We start from the raw sequence: 17930 nt of genomic DNA, 5'->3' as shown, positions 1-17930 counted from the left end.
TGGACCTCGTTGTCGTGACATTTCTTTCTTTCTTTCTTTCTTTCTTTCTTTCTTTCTTTCTTTCTTTCTTTCTTTCTTTCTTTCTTTCTTTCTTTCTTTCTTTCTTTCTTTCTTTCTTTTTCTTTCTCTTTTCTTTCTTTCTTTTTCTCTCTTTCTCTCTTTTCTTTCTTTTTTTCTTTTTCTTTCCATACCTATGTGTATGAATACAAAGCATGTGTATTCCTGAACTCCTGAAACTCCTGAAAATTTAAACTTCCAAATTTCACAGCAAAGGAATAAAATCTTCCTCTTTGTGTGGGTTATCCTGCAATTCCCACTTCTTTTGAGAAACATTTCTTGCTAGTGGGTTTGCCAGGCAGAAATCTGAGACACCAAGGTACTATCATCTTTGGGGACTGACACCATCAAAACTGCTTCTAATCAGCTCCAGGGTAAAGCCTTTACTGTAAAATAAATTAATTGATGGATATTATAAACTGAAGAGATTAAAGCTTACCTGATCTGTGAACCTTTTATCCCTCATTCAAACATGGTCTCTGAATGCTTTCAAAACGTTCTCACCAGTACCAGTTTATTCACAGCTGGCTGCAAACCAGGGACAAACTTCTCAGGGGTCAGAAGCACCATTGAACAGATATTTAAACTCTGATCCAGCCATACCCTACAGCCCTACTGATGACCTTGAGTAAGAAAAGGCCTATACACTAATAATCAAGGTGTCTTGGGCCATTGGTTTTCCCCGACGGTCACTAATCTCCAGAAAATGCTTTCCCGCCTAAGTTGTTAATGCCTAATTAACCCCACAGTGGTGATATCTCTGTCATCGATACAAGTTTTCTATTCCCCCTTAAAGGCATTGAAAACCCGATACTTTCCAATCAAGGCACACACTTTCAAAGAAGCACAGCAGCCTATCAGTTACACTCCAGTTACTGGGAAATGAGATCCATGTGGAGTATACATATGTCAGATGACACTTCGCACATCTGTAGAAAATGCATTAGCCATTAAAAACCTCCCGATCCCAGGACTGCATATACATTCCAGATCCCTCTCTCAATGTCCCAGTGGAAGTTACAATGCAGACGACGACTGACAGCTTTGGTAACCTTTCTTGGAATAAATGTTTTTTCAGGACTTCCTTCAGCTCAACCAAGCCAAGCAGCAAAAAGCAGTCATGACAAAGTGGTTAATAAATTACCTTCTTTTCACTCTAGTCGACAACTCAAGTCTTACTTCCTGCATCTATGAAAACTTAAAAAATACCAAATCCCTCTGGTTATGGCACACAGCACAGGTTTCACAGCACCTTTTTTCAGTCCTGTGGAGGGATGGGATATTTGGAGCCCCATTTTAGAGAGAAGGACCTAAAGCAAATGGAGAGGGGCTAATCCTCCCTCATTTTGCATGCTCTGGTCAAATAACCTGATATGGTTTTTCAGAGCACATGGAAGGACGTAGGTGACCCCTCCACTACTCCTCATATGGAAGAGACACCACGTGCATCTCTGCCAGCAAGGTGTTAACCTTTTCACCTGATGCCAGTTTCTCCAGACCTGCTTGTTAAACTTTTCTGTCTTAGGCAATTTCTCCATCACATTCTTCAGCAATGCCTACTTTCTTACTGCTCTGCAAAAATTATTTGCCACCTTCCCTTCCTTGCTTTCCACAGCAGTTCAGCACAGTGGAAAGTGCATTTGCATCCACAATTTATGACACAAAAACCTAAATTATTCTTTCTAAGGTACTTCCTGTTTGGAGCAAACATATTTAGCTAAGGAGAGAGAGCCATCTCTCTGTCATTTGTTTCCTACAAATAATCTGAACTTAGTAAATTCTGGCCTGAATTTTGGAAGCGCATCCATCCTTGGTTAATAACACATCTCTTTATTGCCTTCTCTATTTTGTTATTTCTTGGCTTCTTGAAATCTCTCCAAGAGCTGCAGGGCTGATGCTTGTTGTTCACATGAGCTGCCTGCACCATGATCCCAGAACTGAGTGACTGGGAAAGGGTGCAGCTCTTGGGATCTCCTCTGGTCAAGATGACCCCGAGATGTATTAAAAGTCTCTTTTCTCCAACCTAGCTGTCGAACAAGGAGTCAGAAGTTTTCGGCTGGTGTTCTCAAGGTTGTTTATTATTTCTTATCTAAAACATTTTCTGTCTGGCCTGCTGAGGTCTGTTCAGCAGGTTAGTCCGTGGCACATTGCACTGCCCTGAGGTGGTGCTATCTCTTTATACTAAAAACTACGTATATTTTATTTACAGTTATTTTCCAATACCTACCATCTATGTTAGACTATGTACTTCTACTCTAAACCAATCCAAATATGCTAACATCACCCAGAAGATGGAGGCTAGGAAGAAGAAGGGAGAAGGACAGGACAACGCTCAAATTCCTCCATCTTGTCCCCGAGACCCCCATAGTAAAATTCTTCAAAATTCCACCTTTCACTCTCTGACAACTACTGTTATGCTGCTTAAACTTTTGTGACTTGTAATTCTTCATATAAAGTTGGTAATTTGCTCTATGGGTTGAGATCGAATTCCTAAGTGTCTTTGGCTTCCTGCCAGGGTCTCCAAGCCCCTGCCAGGATTTTGAGCCATCCAGGGCACCCAGAGGGATGTCCTGGGTTCCGACATGCAGGAACTGTTTCAGTCATGCTGCAAAATTACTTGTTTCAGATTTTTTCTTCTGTAAACAAACTTCGAATTTTAATAATTTAATAAGAGATAATTTCTCTCTAATAGTGACTAAATATGAAATAAGTGAATGGGGCAGGAGATCTTTCTCCTCTTTAATGCCTCTATTAAAAAGAACCAGCTCAGTGGGGAGAAATCGACGGGTCATGCCCACGCCTCCCAGGAGTGGCACGGAGGAGGAGGGTGATGATGATGCAGCTTTGTCAGCTGGTCTGCAGGCAGAGCTGGGGATTCCGTCCTCACGGGAGATTAGGAGATTCCGCCTTTTCGGTTTAACATTTCAGGTCCTTTATCTAGTTAATATATTTTCAGGTTAGGGTGAGAAGTAAAAAGGATCTTAGCAGGTACTGGATTAAGTTCCTCATCCTCAGACATCACTTAGGTCTCTCAGCTCTATGTTGGCTCATTGTCTTTAGGGGTTTTCCTGGAAAACTGCAAAATTTGGTGAAATGCTTTCTCATCTGCACACTAGCTCTGATGCCACTCCCCTGCCCTGCTACCTGCAGGGTCTGGTGTCGGCTCCCTGGCAAGCATCAAGGGGACAGGGGGACAATGGCTAATCACCAACCATTAACAGGTAATTGAAGAAGAACTCTGTAACATAAAGGTAACTTAACAGCAACTGGTTCAACTTGTTTTAACTCTGCAACCTTAAAGAAAATAGATAACTTTTTTATTCATAACAAAATAGACACTCCTCCTGTTTCTCCCTCCAGTACAGAAAATGGGGTAAACACGCTAAAAGTATCCAGCAAATTATTACAGCCAGTTTGACCCCTAATTGCTCTTGTGCTTTCCTGAAAGTAAAATAAGAAGCTCTTAAACTCTGTGTTCAAGGCCACAGCAACTTACCAGACAATCATCACACATACCAGAGGAAGAAGGGCCAGGAACCCCTTCCTGGGATTAATAGGGTGGACCCTATTAATTAATCCTTTGCCATTACTATTTACCTCAGTTTAGCCCTTTTTCTGGTGGTTTTGTTTTGTGTTGTTTTGTATTGTTTTGGGGTTTTTTTCTGTTCAGCCCCTGTGCCTGAACCAGTAGCATGTTTATTTTACCTGGCAGCTAGAATCACTCAGCCCCATACACTACATCACCTTCCACCAGCTCAGACCCATGCCCATGGTTGATACAGCTCTCTTGAATGTTTCCCTGACTATAGCTTATTTTAGCTTCACTTTTGCTACTCACTCACAACGGTCTGTACTGGGACTGCAGTTCTGTCTCTTTAGGACACAAAATAAAATGACATGCACACTGGAATCTCTAAGGTAAAAAGAAGGGCAGTTTATTTTTTGACTCTAATATTTATAGATTTTTAAAAGTGATAGTGGATTGAAGGATGACAGTGTTACCTGTCCAATGACACTGGACAAACTAACAGTCTATCAAGTTTCTCCTCCTCCAGAAAGGAATGTAAACATTTAATTATTTACATAAAGTGTGTGACAAAGTTCATTACAAGAATGCAAACATCAGAAGGCTTAGAAGAACTTATAAGAACAGATTCCTGTGAATCTGTGCTTGTGGAAATGAGTTGTGTCTGATATTTTCAAGGTATTTTTCCCCAGACCTAAAGGCAGCATCATGTGGAATGGCAAAGAGATGGACGGAGGACAGCAGTGCTGCCACGGAAGCCTGGGACAAAGGGCTTTTGCCACTGGATGTGACAGTTTGCCACCTGGAAGTTGCTTTCCTTTCTCATGCTTTTGGCAAGAGCAACGGCTGTCTGTGAAGGGAAGAGCAGCATTTCAACCGGCAGTGAGCAAAACTGAAGGCAGGAGCAGCTCTAACAAATGCAATTTTGAAGGCAAGACAGACGGACTTGAATATCAGAGTAAAGCTGAAATCTGAAGATATCTCTCTCTTTTTTCCTCTCTCATTTCTCCCTCTCCCACCAGCCAGAGCGATCTGAGCATTTGTGCTAATTCATCAGCTGATTCAGCTCTTTGCTTGGAAATTTTGTTGTAGATGACAGAGGTCACCTTGAGTCAACAATCCGAGTCCCTGGGATAATAGCCTGAGGATGGAGATATCAGCTCCCTTCCGGTACTGGGATCTGGTTTCCTTTCATGCTACTTGTTTTTTGGCAGGGTGGATTTTTATTTTGGGGTTTTTTTTGTGTTTTTGGTGTTTTAAAAATTTATTTTGACCATCTGTGTATAACGACTTCAACCAAAGAGAAATACATACCGTACTGAACTATAGTATGTTGAATGTTAATCCTCATAGCTGTGATAAACAGGGAAAGAACATTCAAGTCATTATACCAATCTTCATTAAGTACATGGTGCTGACAGACTATTTCTCTGAAATTTACTTGTTGTGTAAAAGAGAAGGAAAAACTTTTCTTCTCCTAAAACCCCCTTTGAGTACTTCCAGGGTGATCATGCAGTTCCTTTTTTTCCCTCCAGAATGAGTTTTAATACTTTGAAAAATAATGTGGTGTTTTTTGGTTTTTTTTTTTGTTGTTTTTTTTTTGTTTTTGTTTTTTTTGTTTTTTTTTTTTAATCTCACATAGGCTACATATACTGAACAGTCTAGAGGATTTTAAGTTCATTTTCACCTAGGGTCATTACCATACCTTTACCAAACATCTAAGCAGTCCCAAAGTCTTATGCCTAAAGTTGGGTTTTTTTCTGTAGAAAATAAGACAAGAAATTTGGAACAGCTTGCTAGGGTTTCTTACGGCTGTTTCAGGGCCAACTTAAAGACTTTATTGTTCTGGTGTTTGCTAGAGTTAAACTGCACACAAATGCAGTGGATAAAAAGGAGATTAAAATTATGATGTGATGTACCCTAATTGTGGTACACTTGAACTTCTCCAAAGTAATGTATAAAAAGAAAGACATCTAGAAGGAGTTTCCTGTCTGCAGTGACCCCAATTTTAAGCACAGATTAGACTGGTTTACACATTCAGATACCTGAATGTTTTCCAGCATTGAATTATAGTGCCTACCTGCTTTGGGATTTGGACTGAGGTTAAATAAAATTAGCATTGCAGGGCTTTGCCTTTGCTACAACTTTTCCACTAGGGAAAAAAATTTTCTGCAGGTTAATTTCCACAAGAAGAAACACTACCCAAATTTATTTTAGCATTCAAGATGGTTCTTGTATCATTCTACCACTTTGTTCTCAGTGGATAGCTTTAAATCTCAACAGGAAAAAGAACAACAATCTCCAGCTGTCGTGTAAGTCCGTATCACCAAAGTACATTTGGCCGTGACATCTTGAATCAGTGGGGTGGCAGCTAAGCCTTTGCATTGATGGAGTCTGGGGGCAGTGACCTGGGGAAATGGGAACGGTCTATGGCTGTGCTCAGGAGCAGGTGATGGGCCCCAGCCAGGCTGTACTCCTCCACTCATTATACAAGGTTTTACTATCCTGCATCATTACCTTGAAGGATGATGGGAAACTTAGCTTTGACAAGTGACTCCAGTTTTCTGAAAATGGGCAGGAATGTTTTCAAATTAGCTATTGCAGTATTTATAATTCCTGCCTTTGCATCTTGGGCAGTTTATAATAAAGTTTGAAACCTAGAAAAAAGCAATAGCTCTAGATATGATCTAGAAAACAAATTACCCAGTGAAGTCTCTTGTGCTGAGTTGATCACCTCATCTCTATTAACCCCTCAAACTAGTCAGATCTTACAATTCACTTGTAATCCCAGAAATATTCAGGATGTGAACGGAAGCTCTGTGTCCTAAGAGCAAGTCATAACATGCAGGTTTCAGTTTAGGAGAGGGAGGAGCACTGAAGGGTAGCTAATGTGCTTGAGCCCAGAGCTGCAGAGAAAACCTGGAATGAAGGCTCTGAAAGTATGAGGTGAAAGAAAACAAGCCAGTATTTGTAATTAAAAATATCTTAATGATGAATCAGTTGTGAATGGGTGGGACTAGAAATGCTACCTGCTTGGGCAGACAGAAGAAAAACATAAAAGGCCATGAAGAAATCCTAATACTGAAAAACAGAGTGTGAAGGAGAGGTAATGCTGTTATTTTCCTCACTTATCTTTATCAAATAATCAGAAAGTTTAAACCCCTAAAAACATGCTGTGACAGTCATGATGGTACAGAAGCACACAAGAGTGAAAATGCCTTCTACTGAGAATTCTGAAAGTAAAAAACTAAAGGAATTTCACATGCACACTCTAGGCTGAGGACATTGATTTGCTGCTTCTAAGGTCTGGGTGACTGAGTGTCACATCAGGGCTGCCAGGACAAACATATACCTGCACTCGATGCACAGGGAGCTCCAGGCAGTGTCAGGACCCTGAAGAAAAATGGACCAAGGCAGCTTCATGACTAACAGGCAGCATTCAGCCATGACACAGCTTATTAAAGGGGTAAGTGCGCAGGCAGAAGTTCAAAGTAGTTTGAAAAAACCCTGCAGCTGTGAGTAAATACATTACTTTGTGTTTGAGACTTTGTGGAGTGCTCAAACACGTAATTGTTTTTATTATGCGTGCTATTTGCTCACCAGTTCATTACCGATTGTTTTTGACACTGGAAGAAAGTCCAAGCCGCACTTGCTGTAAGAAGGGATGATGAAGCTGTAGAGCTCCTGACCATGGGAGTGAAGCATCTCCCCACCCCACCTTTATGGGGCTGCTTAGGAATTGTAATGGTCTTACTAGCAGAGGTTTGTCTCTGTTCAGTCATCACTATGCTTTAGAAATTAGTTCTACCCGTGGTGCCCCAATGAGTGTCCCAATCCCTGTGCTTTTGCCACAAAACGTGCCCAATGGATGTCACCTGGGGCAAAAACTGATGCCATTTTCTGCACAAGCTGGCAAATCCCTTTCAGGCAGCAGCACAGTACAGCTGCCCAAGTGTCACTGTCTCAGAGCTGGTCACAGCACTGGCTCTTGGTGCAACCTATCCCTCCTTTCATCAGCCACAGGGGAACACCTTGTCCCGTGGCCGTGGTTATTCTCAGGATGACTTCGGGGACACGGTTTGGTCTCGGTCAGTGAGCAGAGAACGCCTTGCAGCAGAGGTATTCCACCTCCAGATGAAGAACACCGGGAACAGAGAGATGCTGGAAGCTCCCGTGTGGGGCTGGTGCCAGTCTTCTGTGACCCTCTGTTCTCTCCGTGCTGCTGTGGCACCGCCCGCCGCACCGGAACATCTTCCCCTCACACACTCTGGGGCACGGGCCTCATCTTTCACACCCAGCCGATCCCGACGCTTTCTCAAACCCGCCACGAAAGCCCTCCTGAGCGTGGTCCGGGCCGCCAGGGCGTGTACACGGGCTGTGTGCAAGAGGTATATGCCCATGGTCCCGGGGCCTGTGCCCGAATTTGTATCCAGGATCACGGTGGGGGTCCTGGGGCGCGTTCGCCGTTCGGCCAGGCCGTCCCCGGGCACCGCCGGCCCTACGCTCTCGCCGACACGCTACCCCGCTCCGCCCGGCAGAGGTCGCTCTCCTCCCCTCCGCCACCACCCTCTCTTGTCGCGATGCTTGCCGGGAGTTGTAGTCCGGCGAGCCGCGCGCTGCGCGACGCGACGAGCACTGAAGACTCCCGTTCCCAGCGTCCCGCGGGGCGCCGGCCCGGCCGTGCCTTTTGAATGATTTCACTGCGCTCGGCGCTTACGGCGAGTGCAGCGGCGGCGGGCGGGATCCAGGGAGGATCCGCGGCGGGATCGGCACGCGCCTGGCCCGTCGATGGCGGCCCGAGCGGGCCCTGCTGTGGCCGCCTGCGAGCCGTGCCGTTGTTAGGAGTGCTAAACGGGCTGCGAGTTCACCCCTTCGCCCATCCGCCTCGGCGGCCGGCGGCCTCTCCGCCGACATGTCGCTGGCCGTGGAGGAGGAGGAGTACGCCCGGCTGGTGATGGAGTCGGAGCCCGAATGGCTGCGGAGCGAGATCAAGCGTCTCTTCCAGGAGCTGGGCGAGACCACCCGGGAGAAGATCCAGGCGGCGGAATACGGGCTGGCAGTGCTGGAGGAGAAGCAGCAGTTGAAGCAGCAATATGAGGAGCTGGAGCTGGAGTACGAGACCATCCGCAACGAAATGGAGCAGCTGAAGGAGGTGAGGCGGGGTCGGCGGCAGGTGGGCGGCCTGGTCCCGAGCGCGACCGTGGCGGGTGGAAGGGCGAAGGCAGCGCGGAGCGGGGGGAACGGGGCCGCTTTGGAGTCGGGGGCGGCAGGTTGAGGGGCCCGGGGCTGCTGTGGGGCGACCGGCTGGTTCCCAGGCTTCGGCCTGGCTCCGGCAGGGCGGTTGCCCCTTCCCCAAAATGACAGCTCCGAGGCGCCTGGCTGCAGGCCGGCCCAAAAGAGGGAAGGAATGGGAAAAAAAAAAAAGGCCTTTCTGCTCCAACCCTCGCTCCTGTGAAGGGGGTTAATGGCAGGGAAGCGGTTCGACGGTTTTCTTTCTCTTTCCGTCCCGTTCCGTTCCGCCTCGGGATCCGGTAGGTGGGCCGCCCCAGGGCCGCTGCAGGGCGAGAAGCCAGGTCGGGGTTGGCCCTCCCCGGGGTTGGGGCTGCCGCCACCGCGCCCCCGGGCGGAACCCAAGCAGGCGGCGGGGGGCGAGGGCCGGGGCCAAGGTGCGGTGGCGATGCTGTCATCTGCCTGCGTGTGAGTGGAAGGAGAAGTCTTAGGTTGGTGTTAATCACTTCCTCAATGGGGACCACCACGAAAATAATACAGCAGACTTCAGTTCATATAGCTTTATTTTGGTGCAGGTCCTGCCGTTGGCATATTTTTTTATTATTTTCCATTTTAAGGGAAATTCCAAATCTAATCTGTACAGGAGAGTAAAGACTGTCAGTATTAGGCAATTTGCACATTAAGTTTTTCTCATGCAAGATCTCCTCTAGGTGTAGAATGTGGGGAAAGTGCTGTCCGGGGAAGAGGCAAAGAATGCACACTGGTGGTTTGCACTCCTTATGAGCTGATCCTGTCAGCCCACTGTAGAGCATGGCCCATGGGAACTTGTCTGCGTATAGCTTTGTTTGGTTCAGTGATTTGGCATGCAGGCAAATCTTGTGCTGCTTTTCAGCTGATTTAGGCCTTGCCTTGATTGCAAAACATCTGATACAGCCTAAGAGGTGAATATAGGTGGATTTGACCTATACAAATTTTATCCAAAGGGGCTTAGCTTTAGGTTATTCAGTTGGAGATGGATTTTAAGTAAAATCAGAATACAGTATTTCAAAGGAAAAGTAAATCCTTGTAACAGAGTGGTACAAAATCAGCTGAATTGGTGAATGCCCTCCCTTTCTGCTAATTGTATATCTTTTGGTCTTGTAAATAAAGCTTTATTTTGCTTTTATTGCATTAAACAAGTATAAGCAAAGAGGTTAATTACTTTGAATTACATGGCTCTAAACTTGTTAACTAAATATGCAAGCTGAATGGATATGCTGCTGTTCCTAAAGTCACTTGAGACCAGCACAGTTACAGTAGCATGCAGGAGCAGAAACTTGGAAGCCAAGGGCCGAGGCAGTTATAGAGTTGAGCTCAAGGGAGAGAAAAGTCAGTAAATCCAGTTGGTAGGTGGAATGTGAGACATAGCGTGGAGAAGTTACGGGACTGGCCCAACCTCATTCAGCGAGGCAGTGCCTGACACACCAGTGGGAGCCAGGATGCCTCCATCACAGGTAGTGCTTTAGTCACTGGGCTGTGCTATGTGTGTTTGGGCATTACATGTTTTGACTTGCAGATGGAAAAAAGCTTGATGATAATGTCTTTTCATTTGTTTAGGGCTTTAACAATTGAAAAGCTTGTAAAAGAGATTATAAAAAAAAAAAAAAGGCAGAATCAGTAATGATTCACTCTTTTTTGCTTTCGACATTTTGAAGGATTTGCTTTGTGTGTTCATGTCGTGCTCTAATTAAGTCAAAACCTGGGAAGCAGACAATTCTGGGAACAGCTTGAGGACTCTTGATAACCTACTCAGGGAAAGAGCACTGCTCCTCTAGCTTTCTTGTGATGCTGTGCAGGAATCTGGTTTGCTGTAGATCTTGTAAACCTTTAGCAGATGTATGAAGTATATGCTCGGAGAAGGAGTTTATTATCTTTGCTCTTTTATTATCTTATTGTTTTTCCCACACTCAGCTAGAGGAGCGCTGCCTACAAGACTTACCTTTAGGTTGGACCATGACATGTAGTATTCCACCTTGGGTAACTTAAGTTGTTCTTGGGGAATGTGGGAGATTGATGTGAAATTAGAACAGTATTGCTTTCCATCTCTTCTGAACTGTGACTTCATGCAGCCTATTAAGATATAGCCCTTTTAGTCTCTGTGGAGCTTACTTTGTTCATCTATGTTGAGAGAGCTAAGCGGCACAAGGCCGTGTTAGGCAGAGTGTGGGGCAAGCATGCGGTGGGTTTCTGTCCTGCTGGGTATTGTAGATTTGGATATGCTTTAATTAGTTTAATATTATGAGTAACTTCTGTATCATGGCCCTATTCATACCATAGGTAAATGGGTTCAGAGTGTGGGAACTTTGTAATGCAGTTTGTTGAAAGTACAGGCTTTTCTGCTATAGCCACATCTTTCTGGCCAGATTCTCCTCCTTGCCACCCAGTCCCCAATGTGGCAGAAATTCAGAGCCTTAACCTCCACTGTTGTAATGCTTTGGTGAGTGTGAATGGCATTGTCAGAGTGGTATCCCATTCGGTAAAGGTGTCAGTGTACTCTCAGTATTTGCAATCCAAGTTGTCCTGGTGAAAATGGGGAGCTGCTCTGTCCTTGTACTGCTGAGCCTCCACACCAACCTCTTTTTAACTGTAGTCAGGTTTTCTCTAAGTTTGTTCTTTTACTTGTATGTGTGCTGACTTGATCTCATATATCATTTAAGGTACTTTCTGCTGCATTTCTTCTGTCATTTTATTTGACAGAACAAAACTGAAATACAAACTGTCTTCCCAGGTAGACTTACTGTTATTTGCAGTACCACCTTTGCTTTTGTAAAAGGGAATTAATTTCAAACTGTAGTAAATATTATGATAAATGTTTTCCCTAGTTCAGAAAAATAAGATACTGGTTTTCTTGTTGTGAGATACTACATTGTGTTGTGAACATATAATTTTATTCATTTTTTACTCTCTCTAGGAGTTGAAGTAACTAAGTTTTTTCTGTAGTCTTTGTTTCAGCTGGTAAGTCACCCTGCATGCCTTTGTGATATTGCTAATTACATAAATGACAGGGCTGACTACATGCCTAAGCTGGGACATTTTTCTTACATGGATGATATATATGATCAAGCCTTTGTGCACTCCAGCTCACAGAGTGACTGTCTGAGGATTCAGTTATTGCTTTCCTGATGATTTGTGGGGGAATGTGGCATGGAAGGTTTGCTTAAAAAATAGATTATCTGGTTTACTCAGTAATTCAGGGTTGCTTTGAGATGTCAGATTCATAACCAACTACTAGCTCAGTTATGAAACTGGCTCCTGTCCAAAGCTCCTTTCTGATTAAGAGGTTATGTTGTATTGGTGGTTGTAGAATTGTGTTTAAACCCTTGGAAAACATGGGTGTTATGATTAATTATTTCTGTAACAATGCAGAAATTCATAAGTGGACTATGTCTGTCCTTAAAGTCTAAAAGCACATGTCAGTATGTCACAGTTAGAGTAACATAGATGGTTTGTACTTTTTAAGCGAGGAACAAGCTTACAAGAGTACTGGCAATGATCTCCACAGGGCTCTTAATTTCTTTGTATGGTAACAGTGGCCCTTGTTTCTGTCTTTTGCCTTTAAGAATCATGTATTGATTTTAATGCCATTTTATGACTTCTCTATAGGTGATTCCTGGGTAATCTTGCAAGCTGACTTTGAAAGAAACATTCAGATAACACCTTGCTGCTTCATTTTCCATGAAGTCCAAGTGGGGCGTATGATGCAGCTGAGGCGATGTGTCCCAGGCTGTAATATTTGTGCTGTTTGAGTTTATATTGAGGTGGGGTGTAGAAGATCTGTGATAGCTGACAGAAGTTTTGCTTAATTGACTTACATATGTACTAGTTAATTTGGTATGTTATATTTCATCCAGGTTGGTTTAACATTTCATTATGTTACATTTTATTAATGTAACGTTTAACTGTGCTTCTTCAGAAGTGAAGGAGAAATCATTCCCTTTCCTGCCTACCTCATGAAGTGCTGTGTACCTTGTAGACAGACATTGTAAACTGCTTGCTGAAGTAGCAGTGGTTTTCCCCACTGGATTTATTCAGAGCATTTTGCCAGTTTGTACTGCTGTGCTCATTTTGTGTGTAAGAACATAAAGGCAAAGAGGGAAGAAACAGCTAGGCTAAAGGTACCTAACAAACCCATGACAGACTGGGATTAGACCCTCTGTGCACATGAATCAATGCTGGATTGACCAAGTCTTTGTATTTAATCATGGTAAATAATGATGTTCAGTTTCAGTACCTCTAAGGCCTCAGGTACACATCTGCGGCCTCTTGCTAATAAATATTCAGGTGATATATTGATTCCTGCTGAAAGGAAAGGATGTTAATGTTGTTTGAGATTACCTCTAACTTTGCAGCGCTGTTAAAATCAAAGGGTTTAATGTATGAAATAAATGTTTATTTAAATAGCTTAGGTGAAATTTAATTCTGGTTATACAGAGGTAAATCTAGAGTAGGAAACATACAACTGCAAATTGAATTTAGGAAACTGATAGAAATTTTGCACATACTAAGAGAAAGTGATTATGCTTTCGTGAATCTGTCTTGGGGACTTAATGGTTATTGTTACTTGGACTTCAACACCTGCCACACTTCAAATGTTAGAACACAATTGCTGTCTCTACTGTCAGATCAGACTGAAAGCTGGGTGGGGTAAGCAAAATATTCCTGTCTAAATTAAACCTCTTCTATTTTGATAAATCATAGTTGCTTTATATGAAGAATAGAGGCAACCCTGATATTAATCTGATGTTTGCAGTGATATAGACACTTAGTATCATGTTTTGGAAAAGCTACTTTTCTCACATACCCTTATTTAGGAAAAAACCAAAATGTGAAAAATTAAACGTTCCTATTCTTCCTGGTGTACTAGAAATAGTAACCTGTAATATTTCATGTTAGTAAATTAATTTTCTTTGCTAATGTTCCTTGAACTGCCTTTCTTAAAAATAATAAATAATATTCTTGAAGTGATGATTTCACATTATTTTATGAAATTGCTGGATGTTCTTCTTGGTCTTTTTCTGATAAAATTAACTATACCTTATGTATTAGAACAAATATAAGTATTTGGGTTAGTAGTAAGGACCTTCAGGTGGAATTATTTTTAAAACCCCCATGTTTCTGCAGAAGTGGTTTTACCTAAACTGCTGTAGTCTCAGCTGAGAGCTGGGTCTTGGGGAAAAGTCATGTTTAACTTTTGGTTTGTGGTGTTTGTCTGTGCCTTGGCGCAAAATGAGGTTGTTCCTGACCTCCAGCAAACATTAGATAATTTGTTTCTAAGTTTCTTCCTGAAGTTTAACCCAAGGTTTCAATGTTTGTCAGCAGTAGTGCTATTTTCTGCCTGTTTTTTCCCTGGATGTGTGGCAGCACTCAGTGTTTGCTGTCCTGTGGAGGGGATATAGTGAAACTACGATGTGGAACTGAGCCAGATTTTCTTTGTTATTTTTCTTTCTTTTGGTTTTGTTCTTAAATTAGGTCAGTACCCCAGTTTGGGTCACAGGCATGTTGTACGTGGCTGTGCAGGTACCACCTCACCTAGAGTATGTTAAAGCAGCAGCAAACAAGGAATGAGAAGAGCATTTTCAGCGAGTCTTTCTGCTGAACTTGGCAGTGAAGCTGCTGCCTTAGCGGCACAGACAGCAGCTGCACAGTGAGCAGGGTCTGTCTGGCCTGGCTGCTGGGAATTGGCAGTCCTGGGGATGTTGCAGTGGCAACGTGGCAACGTTGTTGTCAGGCTGGTGGCTTTGGTTGAGGTCTGTCCTCGGATGTAGTCTCTCTTGTAGCATTTCTTGTGTTTACACAAATAAAGTGTTCATTAGAACCTTGCATTTGGCATCCTTCAATGTGCAGTCCCAGATAAGGGTACCTGGGAGCTGGGGCTTGAAGGTAGGATGGGAGGCTGCCTGGGTGTTCAGAGAACAGGGGCAGACCATCTTCACATAAGAAACACTAGACCAAATGCTGCATGCTTGTGGCTTCTCTGCATAGGTGCTGCAGGAGAAGATTCCTTCCAAGCAGTATTGCTGAGGACTGGAATGGACTCAGAGGGCTTCACAGTGGAGGATATCCATGTGTTCCCACACCCCTGAAGCAGAAGTTTGTGCAGCCCCTGATGTGACAGAAGTCCTGCCTGGAAACTGAAAGTCTTAAACCTAGAGTCACTGGTGTTTCATCACATGGTCTGTTCTGGTTTCCTCTTTTCAAATCTTGATTCATCCTTTCAAAATCTATGGAAACGCGCTTGCTAGTTTCAGAGGTATTAACACTCGGTATATCCCTTTTACTTAATACCCAAAATATCCCTTTGACCAGACTTTCTTCTAGTCTGCAAGAGAATTCTAATGATTTGGAAAATGGCCTGATTTTACTAGGAGGAGGCAGGAGGGTGGGAACAGCCGTTCTCAAGTCTGTGCACTGCCCCCAGACTTAATAGGTTCACCATTTCCTCTTTCACTCTATGGTATGTGAGCTTGTGACTAATCTGCAGCAGCTTCGGGCTGTAAGATGGCTTCCAGAGGGTGATGCATACTCCAGGCATTCATTTGCTTTCTTTCTCTGCTTTTGGCAGACTGCAGAGAATTGTTTGTTCAGATTTGGTAACCTAGCAACAGGGGAGTATAGTGTGGGTTTGAAATATGGTCTAAAAAAACTCTGCAGAGGGAAATGACATAGATCAACTTTGCCATCCAAATGCGTGGAGGACCCTCCATTTCAGAGAAGAGCCAAAGTTATAGGTATAATAGCTGTAAACTGTGGCTTTTTTTCTTAGTTTCCCCATTCTCCAGCTCATCTTCCTTCTTTCTACCTCCTGCTTTCCTCCGCCTCCTCTCTTTGCAGCTGTTTTCTGGCTGAAATATACACCAGGCAGCAGATGTCAGGCTCACCTCACTTTGGAGTGAGGACTTACCTGAGGAGTCTTCTAGAAGGTGTGGTCTGTCTCGCCCACAAACAGATAGGTTTGCCACTGGGGCTCTGAGCAAGCCGGGATATGTTGCTAATTTGGAGTGTTTGGCCCCAGTGTAGTTGAAGCTCAGTGTGGGAGTGGATATGGATTCTCTGCAGTCCTGTGTCCATGTTCAGAAAGCAGCTGTGCCATACGAGACCCTATACAGCTCTCGCTGAAAAAAGTGGTGTGTCTGGTGGGGTGCTCAGTTGTGTTGGATGGCCCAGACTCTGTGGCATGCTGCAGTCCATGGTCTCCTTAAATGATTTTTTTTTTTTTCACCCCTCAGTCGTTGCCAATGTGCAGTGTGGGGCTTGGCAAGCTCCCAGCATGGTGCAGAGTGCTGTACTGTAGGCAGTGAGACAGTATTTGGTAAGTTTATTAGGAAGTCCTTCTGCATGTTCAGTGTCAGTGCTGTGCAGAACTGAGCCTGTTGTTCAGCTCTGGCTCCAAGGCAGAGAAGTATACTGACCTAATAACACAACTTGGCATCCAACTTGCCCAAACCTAGCAAGGTTCCTTGCTTCCTGTGCACAGAGAATTTGCTATATCTGATTTTCCAATGTCAGAATTCACTGTATTTTCTGATGATGAAGAATGATGTTTGTTCTGTTGTATGAATGGGTAATTCTACACCTGAAGGGATTTTCTTGCATCTTGCTGCACGAGGCTGTGTGTGTTTTGAGGGAGAAATTTGGTTGTGATGCCCAGAGTGGCTGAGTAGCATGACATATCTGTATTCCACTCAGCCCTCTAGCTCTTGGAAGCTGTGGGTGAAACTTCTCAACAATGTGATACTAGGAAGGAAATGAAAAAATGCATTTTCAAGCAGTCAGTATATAATTATTTAGTGGTTTTCTGTGATGTTATTTGGAGAGATGATTTGGCCTCTGAAATAGGAATTGGCTGTTGTTGGATTCGTGTGACTGTCCCCAACAGGTCACAAGCGGCAACAAGCATATGATGTAGCATGTGCCCTCAGCTTTGGTACATACTATCAAATAAAGAAAGGTCATCTTCCCAAAACATACTTCCCTAATAAATGCAGGTCTCTGATTCAGCAGAAATCATCCAGCAGCAGTCCAGATTTGAATTTTTCTCTGGCTCAGTTTAATACAGTAGTTTTATGAGACTTGTATCCATGTGAATAAAAGCTTCTGTCTAACTTGTATCTTGGTTCACTGCGGTCAACAGCTGTGCAAAGCAATTCCACTTGGTGCCCTTTTGGGGATGCTTTCAGAAAGTATATGGTTTTAACCAAGAAATAGCTGGCCAGCTTCACATGAAAGTTTATCTTTGCAGACAGATAAGTCAAGTCTGTTAGTGGTGGAGAGCTGATGTTGGTCTTACACCAGATTTGCCTGTTAATGGCTTGATGTTCTCTTGCTCAAGGTGGTTTACTGGGGCAAGCATGCTAGGTGCTATGATGGTGAGCAGCAGAGATGGGATGTTCCCTGGGAAGGTGCCACACTGCAGCATGTAGCTGACTTAGAAACTGATGATTGTATTTTTTGAGTGAGAATGAGATTCACGTTGCAGTGGTTGGCATAGATGAAGAGGGTTCAGATCGTGCTGATGAGGAGCATCTGCTGGTAGGAAGGTTCATATGGATGCACTAGACACTTCTGGTTCTTTGTGCAGTTTACAGGGTTGAGTATAATGTCTGCTTTCACCTGAAGCTCTGTCAGGTTGCCTTTCAGACACATTTGACTCAGAGACAAAATGCAAAATAGAAGACATTTTTGCAAGTTTCTTCTTTAGGGGTTATTGATACCTCCTTTTTTTGCATGTATGTTTTATACTAATTGAGTCCAATTCAGGAAGCTACTTGAAGATGGGCTGAAGCCAAGATATCCAAACTATTGCTTGGGAAACAGGACCACTTGCACTTAATGGCTAAATTAGAGCAGTGTTTGGGGAGTAGGATTGTTTTAAAACATTTCCCCCTCCCCACAGTGGATAGAACAAAGTTGTTCTAAGATCATTCAGTAATCATAGATTACTGAATTACCAGATTTGAGTCACTTGGAACAAATCAAGCTTGGAGTTGTTCAGCTCTGGCCTCCAGTATTATTTGTATTGCTACAGAGCAGTCAATAAAAACTAAAGACTGAGCCTTAGCACATACATAAGTAACCACAA

General features: G+C 43.6%; 1 protein-coding gene across 2 annotated transcripts in view; it reads left to right on the top strand.

Annotated features, from left to right (window-relative positions):
• The first annotated feature begins 8273 nt into the window (after positions 1–8273).
• BICD2 (BICD cargo adaptor 2) overlaps positions 8274–17930 on the top strand; it is a 51830-nt gene continuing 42173 nt past the window's right edge. The window contains exon 1 of one of the 2 annotated variants that reach the window (XM_041467223.1): positions 8274–8735. In XM_041467223.1, the coding sequence (XP_041323157.1) occupies positions 8496–8735 (240 nt within the window). In that variant the 5' untranslated portion in view covers positions 8274–8495. The remainder of the gene's footprint in view (positions 8736–17930) is intronic. The other variant, XM_041467224.1, reaches the window with a different exon arrangement.

This window comes from Pyrgilauda ruficollis, unplaced genomic scaffold (assembly GCF_017590135.1).
Source record: "Pyrgilauda ruficollis isolate IOZ18807 unplaced genomic scaffold, ASM1759013v1 scaffold203, whole genome shotgun sequence".
NCBI lineage: Eukaryota > Metazoa > Chordata > Aves > Passeriformes > Passeridae > Pyrgilauda > Pyrgilauda ruficollis.
The sequence above is the reverse complement of the archived record's forward strand: the minus strand, read 5'-3'. Positions and strand labels throughout refer to the sequence as shown.